Genomic DNA, 15,781 nt, shown 5'->3' with positions numbered 1-15,781 from the left:
GTCACTGCAGCTCGCTGCCCTAGCCTAGCAGACTAGTATTAAGTCACTGCAGCTCGCTGCCCTAGCCTAGCAGACTAGTATTAAGTCACTGCAGCTCGCTGCCCTAGCCTAGCAGACTAGTATTAAGTCACTGCAGCTCGCTGCCCTAGCCTAGCAGACTAGTATTAAGTCACTGCAGCTCGCTGCCCTAGCCTAGCAGACTAGTATTAAGTCACTGCAGCTCGCTGCCCTAGCCTAGCAGACTAGTATTAAGTCACTGCAGCTCGCTGCCCTAGCCTAGCAGACTAGTATTAAGTCACTGCAGCTCGCTGCCCTAGCCTAGCAGACTAGTATTAAGTCACTGCAGCTCGCTGCCCTAGCCTAGCAGACTAGTATTAAGTCACTGCAGCTCGCTGCCCTAGCCTAGCAGACTAGTATTAAGTCACTGCAGCTCGCTGCCCTAGCCTAGCAGACTAGTATTAAGTCACTGTAGCTCGCTGCCCTAGCCTAGCAGACTAGTATTAAGTCAAAGTGGGTTTGCCCCCTGAATGCTCACACAACGTCGAGTAGCATTCGTAAACAAGACACCCCGCCCTGGCAAAGATATGTAAAGACACCCCGCCCTGGCAAAGATATGTAAAGACACCCCGCCCTGGCAAAGATATGTAAAGACACCCCGCCCTGGCAAAGATATGTAAAGACACCCCGCCCTGGCAAAGATATGTAAAGACACCCCGCCCTGGCAAAGATATGTAAAGCGTGTAAGTCATTTTCCACCATCAAAATGTCAGTTTCCGAAAACAAAATCCGTTTTTGTATGCACACAGTAGAATATGTTATGTTAATGCTTGGATTTATGTTGTTCAGGTCCACTTCCTCCACCTTTACATCAATTACGTTTTGTTTTGTTCGTGTGGGAATATGCTTTGTAAATAAAAGGAGCCGTTGTTTTAAGAAAACAACTGTGTTCAGGCTGTAACACAGTAAGCTCTGACACATACATGGAAATCAGTGTACCTTAGAAAGAATGACGTACACTTGGTTTACTGCTGTGCATCAATGCATCCCAATGGCTCCATCTTGTTTGCACGTGGAGGCTGTGCGCAGTGGTGGAAAAAGTACTTAAAGGGGCATTCCACTCATTTTCAACATTTTACTATGTCATTAATATACCTTAGAGCTGTTGTGTGGAAATAATAAAAAAGTCCCCCCATTCTGTGTTTCCTAGAACTGGAGGTCTGAAAAAAATCTTCATGACATCACATGACATCATGAAATTTTATTTTTTTTTCATAATTACAGTTCTAGGAAACACAGAATGGGGGACTTTTTTATTATTATCACACAACAGCTCTAAGGTATATTAATGACATAGTAAAATGTTGAAAATGAGTGGAATGCCCCTTTAACTGTTTTACTTAACCCATTCAGGCCTGACGTCGAGAAAAAAAAAAAAAAAAGTTTTCTAAATCATGACAATTGTCTGAAAGATTTGAGGCACATTTTAACGATTTTTCAAAAATAGCAGACCTACAAGTTCATAGCGCGCCACTCGGTGGCGCGCTATGAGCTTGTAGATCTGCTATTTTTCAATAGCTAAATTATAACATAATGTATGTAACCACCAAAAGGGGTTCCCGCTCAAAATGGGTTAAAGGGGCATTCCACTAATTTTCAACATTTTACTATGTCATTAATATACCTTAGAGCTGTTGTGTGGAAATAATAAAAAAGTCCCCCCATTCTGTGTTTCCTAGAACTAGAGGTCTGAAAGAAAATCATTAACATGGTGAAACACATCTTGATGATGTCATCAAGATGCGTTTCACCATGTTAATGATTTTTTTCATACTTACAGTTCTAGGAAACACAGAATGGGGGGACTTTTTTATTATGTCCACACAACAGCTCTAAGGTATATTAATGACATAGTAAAATGTTGAAAATGGGTGGTTTTTATATTGAGTATAATCAATACTGCAATATAGAAATACTTTGTTACAAGTAAAAGTCCGGAATTAAAAATGTACTTAAAAATATTGGCATCAAAATGTATTTAAAGTACCAAAAGTAGAAAGTACTCACTATGCAGAATGACCAATTCCAAGTTTTCTGATGTATACAAATATTTTGAAAATAGCTAATCTATGAGCTCACAATGTGTCGCATCGTGACATATTGTGAGCTTGTAGATCGACTATTTTCAAATGGCCGAAAAATCTATATGGCTGAAGTGTTTAATGTGTGTTTTGTAATAATAATGAAAGTAACTATTAACTAAATGTTTCAACTAAATTTAGTGGAGTAAAATTACACTATTTGTATCTGAGATGTAGTGGAGTAGAAGTAAAAGTATTGGGAATTGGAAATACTCAAGTGAAGTACAAATACCTCAAAATTGGAGTACAGTACTTAAGTAAATGTACCACCACTGCTTCTCGGTAGGATGGAAAGCTAGCAGTGCTCTAAGGCCTCACTCAGACCTTTGCAGCATTGCTGCATGCTTGTTGTATGAATGCTGTGAGTGTCATGGCCGCCCCAATGCATTTCCAATGGAAGTCACATGGTTTGAGGACTACATTTTGGACTACAAGCTGTTGTATGGCTTGTTTCGACTGCGCCCCTCCCCCTCATACAACACAAGTGTTGTGTCAGACCATGTGACTCCCATTGGAAATGCATTGGGGCAAGCTGTGTCACACCCTTTGTATACAGCAAGCATACAGCAATCTGTTGTAAAGGTCTGAGTGAGGCCTAAGGGTCCCTGAGGAGAGGATTTGAGAAGCGTTCCCGACGTGTACATGTAGAAACATATCCCATCTCCAGCATCAGCCAGGAACCTTGTATGCAAAAAAATGTTACTTTTATGCAAAGAAATAGCTTGTATTTCGATGGATCCAATGTAGTTATGATTGTTCTTCATTGGTTACATTTTTATAAAGCCCACAGACTTTACCACTTTCCATGTCATTATACAGTTGGAGGCCATCGATATTGTCCTTTTCTTTTTGCTGAGGTTTGCGTGATCTGCGCAAAAGGACAGTTAACCCATTTTGGGCGGGAACCCCTTTTGGTGTTTTAAACATTATGTTATAATTTAGCTATTGAAAAATAGCAGATCTACAAGCTCATAGCGCGCCACCGAGTGGCGCGCTATGAGCTTGTAGATCTGCTATTTTTGAAAAATCGTGAAAATATTTATTTCAGAAAACTGGAGGATTTAGAAGGATTTTTTAAAATTTTGAGGTCAGGCCTAAATGGGTCAAATGATAAGGGACAATATCGGTGGCACCCAACTGTAGGTCAACATGTTTGGGCTATACTGTATGTGCAATACTTTTGCACTTCTTTTGTACCACTTTTGTGCCGCTTTTCTGTGACTAATTATAAAATAGGGCATTATGATTTTTTTTTTAGGAATTTAGGAATATTTCCATGCATGGCTTTGCATTATTGTCTGCATTGGCCCAGCCTCAGACACACGACACACCAGACAGTGGCCTTGTGGTTAGAGTGTCCGCCCTGAAACTGGGAGGTCGGGGGTTCGATCCCCGACCGGTCATACCAAAGTGCCTCCCTGCTTGGCACTCAGCATCAATGGGTTGGATTGGGGGTCAAATCAACTAATGATTCCCGAGAGCGGCGTGCGCACGCTGCGGCTCACCGCTCCAAGAGATGCAGGGTCAAATGCAGAGAACACATTGCACTGCGGTAACGTGTGTGACTAATCGTACGACTTTGACTTTGACTTTGACGAGAGGAATAAAAAAGAAAGAAAGAAACTACCAACATTTAAGAAAGTAAGAAATCGGCAATTAATTCAAGCCAGTGAAGGTGTCTCATGAAGACACAAAACACACAAAGAGCAAAAACTTGGGAAGTAATTCATGTAACAGTTGCACAAAAGTGCATTCAGCATGACAATCACTACTTCTGGGAGAGAGCGAAGCACCTCTGTGGACGTTCTTGGAAGGGGAATACCGGCACAGCGCAGTAGAGAGACTGTTTAATATGCACACGGAAGGCACCGCTTGGCCGTGTCATTGTCTAGCTTTTGCATTTAGATGTATATTTACACGGGGCCCTTGTGTCAGCACGGTGTCATTTCTCCCCTGTTTGCCCACTCGAGCGTCGCTGCTCCCGCCGCACTCGTATCGTGGCATTAAAACAAACTCCCCTCCTCCTCCTCCTCCTCCTCCTCCTCGCCGGCACAAATTACAAGTCCATTAATTCAACGAGCTAGCCTGGCTGGTGGCTTTGAAGTCTCCACTGACTCAGCACTGTGTGACCCTGATTGGCAATTAATTTTGAACGGGTGAAACAGCTTACGGTGTTCCGTACAGTTACTGGGACAGCCATGTTGGCCTCCTGGCTAGTAGGCACGCACAGTAAAATACTCAGTGGTGATTTAGCCGTCTGTAACTCTGACAGGGCACAAAGGTAACCAAACAGACCCTTGTGGGCCCAGTCCATTTGGTTACCTTTGTGCACTGTCAAAGTTAAATTAAAATTTCTGTGTAAGAATTTAGCCAAGAGCAATACTGCCCCCCCCCCCCTCTCTCTCTCTCCCTCTCTCTCTCTCTCTCTCAGAAAGTGTCTATCCCTTTGTACTAGTCTGTGTTGCTACTGCTGCGGTGTCATGCTAGCCAACTTTTGGTATTGAAGTATGCCTAAGAGCGATTCTCTGCACCTCAATCTCCCTGTCCTCTCTCTCTCTCTCTCTCTCTCTCTCTCTCCCCCCTATCTCTCTCTCTCGGCCTCTCTGTAGCTTGGTGTGTCTTCTCCACGTCGTCACTGATGGGGGGGTTTAATCCTAAAGCTCTGCCTTTCACATTCAATCTGATGTGGTTCCGCTGCACACTGCTAGCACGCTAAGCTCCCCCTTTTCATCCCCATCTCAATAGGATTTCCAGTTTAGTTATGTATTGAGAAATATGGAGCAGAGGCAACCATTTATCTCGGCCTCCTTTTGTTCCTGTGGCATATTTGAAGGGATTTTCTACACAGCTGCTATCTTGATTTTGCCAAGAAATCTGGCTGGTTTTCTTGGCAGTTGGGACACCCATTTTCCCCCCACACAGTATTTCGGACAGACTCTTTCTAGTTATGCTGTTGCGTTGGACAGCAGGTGAGCTGTAGCTAGCTGCACATTGTTCGCAGTGTGCCCGATGGAGAGCCGTCACCATTAAACAGGACTGTGTAAAGGAAAATGGCCATTGCCTCTACTGGGATTGAGTGTCTTTGGAGTATGAGATTTGTTCGTGGCAAGAACAGACTGCTGACAAAATGGTTTGGATGAAGCCTTGTGCCGATCGGCGCCCAACGAAGATGCCAGCAGCATCTCAGGCAGGCCTGGATGCTAAAAAAAAAGAAAAAAAGAACACCTTTGTGGGATGACAATCACCCAAACCAAGATGCTCCCACTCTCTGGCATTGGCACAGAGAGATGTTTTAGTAATGACAGCATGCATAAAGCACATTGCTTTTAAGCACGCCTTATCATCAACAAATTAATCCTTTATTCTAAATTGTGTTTGCAGCATCAGCCACCGTCCATCATTTAGCAGCCTTACTTACCACTAATACCTCGAGGGGCAACATCTGAACAAAAGGGATGGACGCCGGTAGTCGCTGAGATGCATATCGCTGTGATTATGAACTACTTTATTCCTTTTCATTGAATGCCCTTATAGGGTAATTGGATATGTTTCACTAACAAAGGGGCACTGTAGCTCCTCAAGGAACTAATGGCCAAGTAGAGTCTCACATCCTTTAAGCACAACCTCTGTCATTATGGGTTTGAATATGTTACATTAGCTGTGTTGCATTCCCCTCCCCTCACACTCCAATGTCTATTTGTGGTGGACTATAGCTAAATAGCAGAAATGGCTCTTATTGATAGTGAAAAGTAGAGACAGATAGGAAACGAGGGAGAGAGAGACGGAGAATGACATACAGCGAAGTTCATCAGGAATGGGACTCGAACCGGGGATTCGCAGTCAGGCTGCATTATAGGAGCCTACTGTATGTACACTAAGAGTGAAATAAAGCGTATGTCGTGTTTCCTCAATTTCAGTGAGGGTTAGCGTCAACGCTTCAGCCTTGTCCTGTTCTGTTCCACATCTCCAAGACCTTCTTGGAGCGGTTTGTGTTAAAGAACCTGCTGCCTTTTATACAATTCTAACACCCTGGCTTGGTAACATGATGTTGTATCGTTGGCAGTTAGTTGTTTACACCAGGAAACAGCAAGGACATAATATAGATGTTCAATGTAATTGTGTCTTGTCAATAGTGGTTACTGAACAAGGTCACGGAACAATGCAAATAGAATCACTTTCACAAACCCAATGGCTGGGGAAACTGTATAGGCACCGCACCAAAAACCTGCGTCACTTTGCTTAAGAGCGTGTCCTGTTTTATCGATTTCAGTGTGGGTTAGCGTCAAAGCTTTAGCCTCCCATGTACGAATGAATGGACCATTTCTAAGCGATTTGAGTTAAGCGCTGTGCATAGAAAAGCGCTATAAAAATCCAATCCATATATTGTCCTTTTGTGTTCCACAGAGAAGGAGACCTTCTTGGAGCCGTTCGTGTTGAAGGACTTGCTGCCCTCCTCCCTGGAAAGTTATTACCGCTACACAGGCTCTCTGACCACGCCGCCCTGCACCAAGGTGGTTGAGTGGATCATCTTCAACAGACCTGTCCTTGTCTCCTACAAGCAGGTGAGGAAGACGCACGCACGCACGCACGCACGCACGCACGCACGCACGCACGCACGCACACAGTATCATCGGTAACACCTGTGAAGGAAGTAGAGAAGGGGCCCGAAGTTAGAAAGTGTGCGCATAGAGCCTATTGCAGGCACTAGAGTTCAGGCTGCTATGCTGACCTCACACCTGCGTCGCACCGCCGGTCTAACCAATGTCTGAGCCATAGTGCCAGGGGCTTTGTCAGAGTAGTCGTGTTACCCGTCTGTCTGTGTCCCTTTTATGCCCATATATGGAGATCCCTGATATCATTAGTATACTGTATATGCCCATACCCTGCCCATATACAGGAATTGGCTGGATTGGCTGTTCTGGACAACTAGATATCCATAAACGCCCATATGTGGACATATCGGTCAGATCAAGTGTTCTGGACAACCGTATATCCGAGTGACTCGGCGGCAGGCACTGCACTCCCTTGAGTCCTTGAGTCCTTGCTCACTGCAAGTACGCACGGCAAGTTTGAAGTCGGTCAGTAATAGCAATCAAAACCATCAAAATGGGCCTAGCGGTCGGATCTGTATAGTAGGTATAACTTAAGTATATATTATAATTATATAGTGGTGAAACGTAGGCTTGCAGATGTGACTTGTGATCCTTCTTCACTAGATTGCTTTATTGAAAGTGTCCCTTATCTTCTTCTGTGGATTTACTGTATTTGTATGCTGTGTTGACGGAGTCTGTTTGCACTTCAGCCACTGCCCAACTGAATGCCGGGGCTCCCAGAAGGGATGCAATTTTAACCCATTTTGACCTGAGATCAGATTCTAAAAATGTCTTCTACATCCTGACAGTTTTCTGAAAAAGCTATGTCTCTATGTCAGTCGTTTTTTATTTTAAAAAAATAGCAGACCTACTGTACAAGCTCACCGAGTGGCGCGCTATGAGCTTGTAGATCTGCTATTTTTCAATAGCTAAAGCATAACATAATGCTAACACCAAAAGGGGTTCCCGCCCAAAATTGGTTAACCCATTTAGACCTGAGGACGCATCTGTGTCATATTATAGCTTTCAACCCATTTTGGGCGGGAACCCCTTTTGGTGTTTTAACTAAGCATTATGTTATACTTTAGCTATTGAAAAATAGCAGATCTACAAGCTCTACAAGAACTTGTAGGTCTGCTATTTTTGAAAAATCGTAAAAATGCGGCACAAATCTTTGAATATATATTCTTTCAGAGCGAACGTTTTTTTTATTTCGACGTCAGGCCTGAATTGGTTAAAAACAGTTCCATGAGCCACTTCTGAATCTGAAAGACAGAACCCAAAAGAAAGGATGGGAGCACTCAATTGGCTTCAAGGCTTCAAGGCTTCAAGGCTTCGCCAAAGTGCAAACAAACCAACAAACAAAGACTACAAGTATTCTGAGACACTCAAAATGAAGACACAACTCTGAACAAGATGCAACGAATCGAACCGAGTCTTTGTTTGCCCCACTGCACCTTATTAACCCCTTCAGGCCTGACGTCGAAATTAAAAAAAAAATTCTAAATCATGACAATTTTTGGAAAGAAAAAGGCACATTTTAACGATTTTTCAAAAATAGCAGACCTACAAGTTCATAGCGCGCCACTCGGTGGCGCGCTATGAGCTTGTAGATCTGCTATTTTTCAATAGCTAAATTATAACATAATGTTTAAAACGCTAACGCTAACGCTAACGTGACATGGATGCGTTCCAGGTCTCAATGGATTAAAGCCTTGAAAGAAATTGAGTGCTCAAATCCTTCGTTCTGAAGTGGCTTTAGAAGGTTATTTTAATACTGTGTTGTGTTTCATGCTTATTCTTCTGACAGGACTTATATCCATGAACATAAATAGTATTACATAATATTGCAGAGAATGAAAGAAAAACAAAACATGCGGTCCTAAGTGTTTCTCATTTAGGCAGGGCCGGAACATCCTTACTTCATGGGAATATATAGGAGGTCACCAACGGACCCACTATCAGAGCGTTCCTGAACAGAAACAACTAGTTAGCATAGGAAATAGCAATTTCATTTGGTGAGTAGTTATTGATTGATAGTCTTTCTTGATTTAGTTTTACTTCTATTTAATGTGCTTATAATTTACTCACTGGGCCTGTGCTCACATACAAATGGATACATCAAGCAAGGCTATATGTTATTTTAATGTTCAATAAATTCCAATCATTATTGTTCTGCCATGATTCCCTATTGAATTTATGATGCATTGTTTTGTGCATGGTGAACCTCATGGCATGTAGCCACATACAGTATGTGAGTTGAGAATAAAATACTTTGTCATTGTGAATGTGTTTATTGACAATAGGCAAAGCATTAAGACTGTTGGCATTAATGACGGAAACACTTGTGAATTGATGTACGGCCAAACGGCCAAGATGCATTCTAAAACATTTGTGATGCACGATATAATCGGTAGCATATCGAAATCGGCAATATCAGTCATAAAAATGCCATATCGGTATCGGATCGGTCTCAAAATAATCCAGATTATTTTCACAGATATTGATGACGCAATAATAATTTGACCGTCAATGGCTCTGTCGCTTTTGTTTTGTGCATTTCTAATGTTTGAAGGCAGCATAATCCGTATGATTTTGGAATAGGACAGAATCGGTATCAGCAGATATGACCCTGCAAATAATCGGAGATCGGATATCGGTCATAATTTCATGATCGTGCACCCCTACTAAAAATAGATTCTTCCCCATGCCAGTGATAGAGTTATGTGATCACTCAATCGGTATAATAAATAGAATTCAGCACTTTTGAGGCATTTCGGTCTCAAAAGTCCATCTTATCTAACTCCAATATACCGTAATCATTTGTTTGAGCCCTCATGTTCTGATTCCGAAACTGATTTGACAAGGGGATCAGAACTATTAAAGATCTGTACAGCAACGGGACTATGGCACCATTCTCATACTTAACAGAGCAATTCCGTTTGCCTGGCTCTCATCTATTTCGCTACTTTCAGATCAGTACAAAGACAATTCCCAAACTTTCTAAACCAACCCAGCCATTCTGCAGTGGACTCTATACTTTCTCTGAACCCTAATACAAAGGGCTTAATTTCAACAATATATAATAATAATAATAATAATAATAATAATAGCTCAAATTTATATAGCGCTTTTCTAAATACCCAAAGCGCTTTACATAGGAACACTAGGAACAGACTTTAATAATAAAAAAATAAAAAAAAGACAAAGCAAAACATAACAGGTACAACAACAGTACAGGGTTAAAAAGATAAAAGGATAAACGAGGGAAGGGGGGGACATCCTATCCAGACCTCAGCTGGGGAAAGCTATCCTGAAGAGGTGGGTTTTGAGTGAGGTTTTGAATGAGAGGAGAGAGGGAGCAGCTCTGAGATGGTTGGGGAGTTCATTCCAGAGGTTGGGGGCCGAAACAGAGAAGGCCCTGTCCCCCCAGGTGCGGTGCTTGGCCTTGCGGACCTTCAGGAGGTTGGCTTCACTGGACCTGAGGGAGCGGAGGGGGACATATGGTTCGAGAAGATCGGAGAGGTAGGGGGGAGCCAGGTTATTGAGAGCTTTGTAGGTGGTGAGCAGGATTTTGTAGTGAATTCTTTGTTTGACGGGAAGCCAGTGTAGGTCGTGGAGGACGGGTGTAATGTGGTCTCTGGAGCGTGTACTGGTGAGCAGGCGGGCAGCGGAGTTTTGTACGTGTTGTAGTTTGTTGAGGATTTTGGAGGTGGTGCCGTTGAGTATACTGTTGCAGTAGTCGATCCGGGATGTGATGAATGCGTGGATGAGGGTTTCGGCAGCAGGGAAAGACAGAGAGGGCCGGAGGCGGGCAATATTCCTGAGGTGGAAGAAAGCGGTTTTGATGATCTGGTTTATGTGGGGGAGGAATGAGAGTGTGGAGTCGAATGTGACACCAAGGTTACGGATGTGGGGGGAGGTTGTAACAGTGGTGCCATCGATGTTGAGGGTGAAGTTCTGGGTGGAGCTGGTGAGAGAGTTATATAATATATAATGAACTCAACTCAATAAACCCAGAAACTCTTAACCATCTTAGGACAGCATGGGAGCATGACTTGGGGTTAGAATTGCCCGACGCGACATGGAAGACAGCTTTGAGACTGGTTCACTTATCCAATAAGTCTTATCCAATGTAAGATCATTCATCGGGTTCATTACACAAATGCAAGACTAGCACAGATATTTCCAGATATTAGTGATGCATGTAACCGATGTAGACACCCCGCTGCTGGCCTGTCACACATGTTTTGGTCATGCCCCAGGTTGGTGGACTTTTGGACAGATATATTTAAATCTTATTCTGATATATTGGGTGTATCCATCCTACCCAACCCGCTGACGGCCTTATTTGGCATTCCCCCAGGGACTAATAATCCTCTATATACCTTAAAGGTATATTCAGTGATTTGACTTAATTCAAATATCACTTATTTTTCTGGATAATCCTCCCTACTATAGAGTGTGCTGACCATATAAGGAGTTCCTCCCTGTCCCCAGTGAGCCCCTGGGGTCAAAAAACCCTAGTTTCAGTTTTGGTGGCGGGTGGCAAAACCTTCATCCAATCAAGGACTGTCTAAAGAGGACGAGACGCGACGCCATGTTGCTTATGGTGCTCCATGGAAGGAAAGAAACATGCGCAGTTGAGACCAAGGAAGCTGAACGCGGAAGTGTTGGCTGCATATAGTCCATTGCGCATGTTTCTTTCCTTCCATGGAGCACCATAAGCAACATGGCGTCGCCCGTACGGTCTTCGCGTCTCGTCCTCTTTAGACAGTCCTTGCATCCAATCAGGATGAGTGGGGCCTTCCTCCAATCATGATCGAGTGGGGGCGGGCCTTGATGCACATGCTGTTGGCCTGTTGCACTTCCCCCCACTGTAGAGCGTGCATGTGCACATTTTGTTACCGGGGCGGACTGGGTGGTTTTCCAAATCACCCAAATCACTGAATGCTCCTTTAAGAGAATAACCCTCCTTTACTTCTCTTTTAGCCAGTCATCTTATACTCCTCAAATGGAAACAAGTTTCACATAACGGATGGAGAAAGGACGTACTATTCTACCTTAAGCTTGAAAAGATTAGATTCTCACTTAATGGTTCCATGACAACTTTCCAGCAAACATGGACGCCCTTTGTGGACCATGTAAAAACCCTGACGGTAGTCCCAGAGATGAGCGATATTTGAACTAGGCAATGGTGAACGCATAGGCCTATGCATTGTACGTGTGTCGTGTAAACCGGTGGCTGCGCACACACAGGTGGTCCCCCCTCCCCTCTTTTCCTCTTTTCTTCTCTTCCCCCTTTTTTTCTCTCTTTTAATTTCTTTATTTCTTTATTTCTGTATTTTTTCCCCCTCTCCTTTCTCTAGTATTGTCTCTGCATTGGGGAAGAGTGGGTGGGTAGTGGGTGGACGGGTGGGAAATGAGGGGTGTCTAATATCTATGCATTACAAATGTACCCAAATGTATGTTGACATGAACAAGGACCCCACATGGGAGGGAAAAAAATGTAAAAAACCCAATAAAAGGATTTATAAAAAATGTAAAAAAATAATTCACCCTACCTGGTGTCAAGCTTAATAGTACAGCTCTTTCTTTGACTTACAGTATGTGAATGATCAGTATCACGTTAAAGTTCATAATGTTAATTGATGTCGGTATTGTGGAAGAGGGAACTTTAGTGTTAATCCGGGCCGAAATCTTAAGCTCTAACGGCAACTAACGACGACCGATCAGATCGATTGGCGTCACTTCAAGTCTCCGGTCACAGTTGCGTTGGGTCCATGCATCCCGGTGGCGCTGCGGTAAAGTTCCTGCCCACCACTGTGGAGACTGTGGGTTTGAATCCTCCGCGGCGCATATCGGACTTGGCCGTGCACTCCAACGGACACACATTTGGCCTTTGTTGGCGGGAGGAAAGCTGGGGCGCCGTCGAGAGCAATCACTGTCGCCGCAACAATAGCAACTCCCACAGATTGGTCATGGAGCCTGTTCAACAGGATGTATGCCATGCGTTACGCCCTCCTGGCATGTGAATGTCTATCTGAGGAGACATGTGCTCGTCTACACCCTCCCACATGACCAACTGTAGTTATAGTGACAGGGAGCAAAATTGGGAATTGGCATAATGACAAAATTGGAAGAAAAAAGGACGCATTGGAACACAGCACAAAGACTACAGCTCATGCTCGGCTGATGGTCGATTTGCATGTGTCTTTTGTGCCTGTGTGAAAGTAAATAACGTAGCAATAGTCTGTGTATCAATCAATTTACAATTACAATTTACAATTTAGGCATTTAGCAGACGCTCTTAATCCAGAGCGACTTACAATAAGCAAGAACAAAAGCATGGGAATACATCACATATGTAAAAAGCATTTATCGCGAAACATGCGTAAGCTAAGAACGTGACTAGAACATATCTATATAATGACACTATACATATAAACTATAACTAGAACATATCTATATAATGACACTATACATATAAACTACACATATATGCTATACTATGCTGTACATATATACTATGAAGTGCTATGACTACTATACACTATATACTATGAAGTGCTATGACTACATACAATGCACTTATTGTGCTGTCTACATGACATGCTATAAGTCTGTTTCAAATGCTATATAAGTCTAAGAAGTGCTGTCTAAGGGGGGTAGGGTAAGTGCTATGGGCCATGATGGAGTCTGAAAAGGTGGGTTTTCAGACTACGGCGGAAGATCGGGAGTGATGCTGCAGTTCTGATTGCAACGGGAAGTGCATTCCACAGTTTTGGGGCCAGAAGGGAGAAGAGTTTGGGACGTGTGGAGCGTTGTCCCGGCGTTTTTAGTGAGGGTACTTCCAGCTTCCCTGCGTTGGCTGATCTGAGTGCGCGGGAGGGTTTGTAGGGTTCAATCATGCTGGCAAGATATGGGGGAGCCATACCTTTGGTTGCTTTAAATGCCAACATCAGAGTTTTGTATTCTGTGCGGGCAGCGACCGGGAGCCAGTGCAGGGAGCGGAGCAGGGGGGAGACATGTGAGAATTTTGGCTGGTTGAAGACCAAGCGAGCTGCGGCATTTTGGATCAGTTGGAGAGGCTTCAGTGCACATGCCGGTAGGCCAGTAAGGAGAGAGTTACAATAGTCAAGTTTTGACAGGACTGTTGTCTGGATTAGGAGCTGGGATGATTCCTGGGTGAGGAACGGTCTAATTCGTCGTATGTTATAGAGTGTGAACCTACAGGATCGAGTGACAGCTGTGATGTGAGTTTTGAACGAGAGCTGACTGTCCAGGACAACACCAAGGTTCCTGGCTGTTGGGACAGACGTTACCAGGGCGTTGTCTACGGAAATAGTTAGCTCCCGCATCGGGCAGGACTTAGCTGGGAAGAAGAGAAGCTCAGTCTTGTCTGGGTTCAGCTTGAGGTGGTTGGAGGACATCCACTGTGAGATGTCAGCCAGGCAAGCAGTGATGCGCTCTTCCACCTGGGTGGCAGAGGGGGGGAAGGATAGAAACAGTTGTGTGTCATCGGCATAACAGTGATAGGATATATTGTGAGCAGAGATGATAGTGCCAAGGGATTTTGTGTACAGTGAGAAAAGGAGGGGACCAAGTACAGATCCCTGTGGGACCCCAGTTTGGAGGGTTCGGGGGGATGATAACAGACCTTTCCAGGAGACCTGGTAGGTCCGGTCGGTGAGGTAAGAGGAGAACCACTTTAGTGCCGTCCCGCCGATGCCTAGATCCGCTAGGGTGTCTAGGAGCAGCTGGTGGTTCACTGTGTCAAATGCTGCTGATAGGTCTAGGAGAATCAGGACTGCGGAGTGGGAAGCAGCCTGGGCAGCATGTAGTGCTTCTGTGACTGCCAGCAGGGCAGTTTCTGTGGAGTGGGCCTTTTTGAATCCGGACTGGTTGGGATCCAGCAGGTTGTTATGTGAGAGATGGAGAGAGAGCTGGTTGGAGACAACACGTTCAATGCTTTTTGATAGAAATGAAAGGAGTGATACCGGTCTGTAGTTCTTGACATCTGAGGGGTCAAGGGTTGGTTTCTGCCCCCAGGGAGGCTGTCCAACGTTGAAGCGCTCGGCCCTACTGGTCAGAGCGGGGACTGCAGGTGGACTGTGGATTTATGACAAGGAAACCCCGTGCAGCTGGGGTTTATCGTTGAGTGCTCGTTTGCACTTCCACATTTTGGGCACCAAATTTTGGTAGACCGTTCTTCCGGGTGCTTCAAAACGCCACTCACCAACTTCCATCGAAATGAATAGCGGGGGGGGCGGGGCTGTCGCTCCGGTCCTCCCTCTATCCTTTTATTATAACTCTATGGTATCAATACTTATCAAACAGACCCACGCCCCCCAAAGCAGAGATGGCAACAAGGGCTCTTTCTCAAAATACAGAATCCGAAAAATAAGTCATGACAATAACTCTCTGTGGGAAACACAAGGCATGCTGGGAAGTCTATCCTCATCCAATGCACACCCCGGGATGCTACAGTTCAGGAGTCCAGAGAACACAATGTGTGAAAAGAAAGAGAAATGAATTAGTCTGTTGACTATGATTAGCATTGAAAATCCCACTGAGCCTCTGTTCCTTACAAACCAAGGCATCACATGCCTAAATGTAGGCCATGTGACATGGTTTTGTGAAATTTGTATTATACTCCAGAAGAACATTTCACACATTGAAAAACTACTGCATCTATTCTAAGCGCAACTCGATATGCAAGATTTTGATATCTTGCCTATTGGCTTCTGCTGCTAAATCAGTCTTCCTTTTATTGTTGCTTCATCTGTATATTCCAACCCTGGCTGTTTAGATAACTACATTTCCCTCTAGGGATTAAGAAAGCTTTCTCTTATTTTATCTTATCTAATTTAATGTTACGCTCGTGTTAGCAACTGTTAACATTGTACATTTAAAAGCCAAGCTTCTATCCATGGCATATAATCGCTGGCTGAATCGATTCCTTCTTTCCCTGTGGGCTCTCTTTTACCCACACAATCCTTGGAGGCTCTGCTACTACAGAGGGCATACATGGAACCATCGTGCTCTTTT

At 44.0% G+C, this 15,781-nt stretch overlaps 1 protein-coding gene across 4 annotated transcripts in view; it reads left to right on the top strand.

Moving 5' to 3' along the window:
* Positions 1–15,781, top strand: part of LOC306929536 (receptor-type tyrosine-protein phosphatase gamma-like) — a 472,869-nt gene that overhangs the window by 347,089 nt on the left and 109,999 nt on the right. For all 4 annotated transcript variants that reach the window (XM_079510103.1, XM_079510102.1, XM_079510101.1 and 1 more), the window contains exon 7: positions 6,543–6,700. In XM_079510103.1, coding sequence (XP_079366229.1) covers positions 6,543–6,700 — 158 coding nt within the window. The remainder of the gene's footprint in view (positions 1–6,542; positions 6,701–15,781) is intronic.

The sequence above is a fragment of the Electrona antarctica genome, assembly GCF_951216825.1.
Source record: "Electrona antarctica genome assembly, chromosome: 9".
Classification (NCBI taxonomy): Eukaryota; Metazoa; Chordata; class Actinopteri; order Myctophiformes; family Myctophidae; genus Electrona; species Electrona antarctica.
The sequence above is the reverse complement of the archived record's forward strand: the minus strand, read 5'-3'. Positions and strand labels throughout refer to the sequence as shown.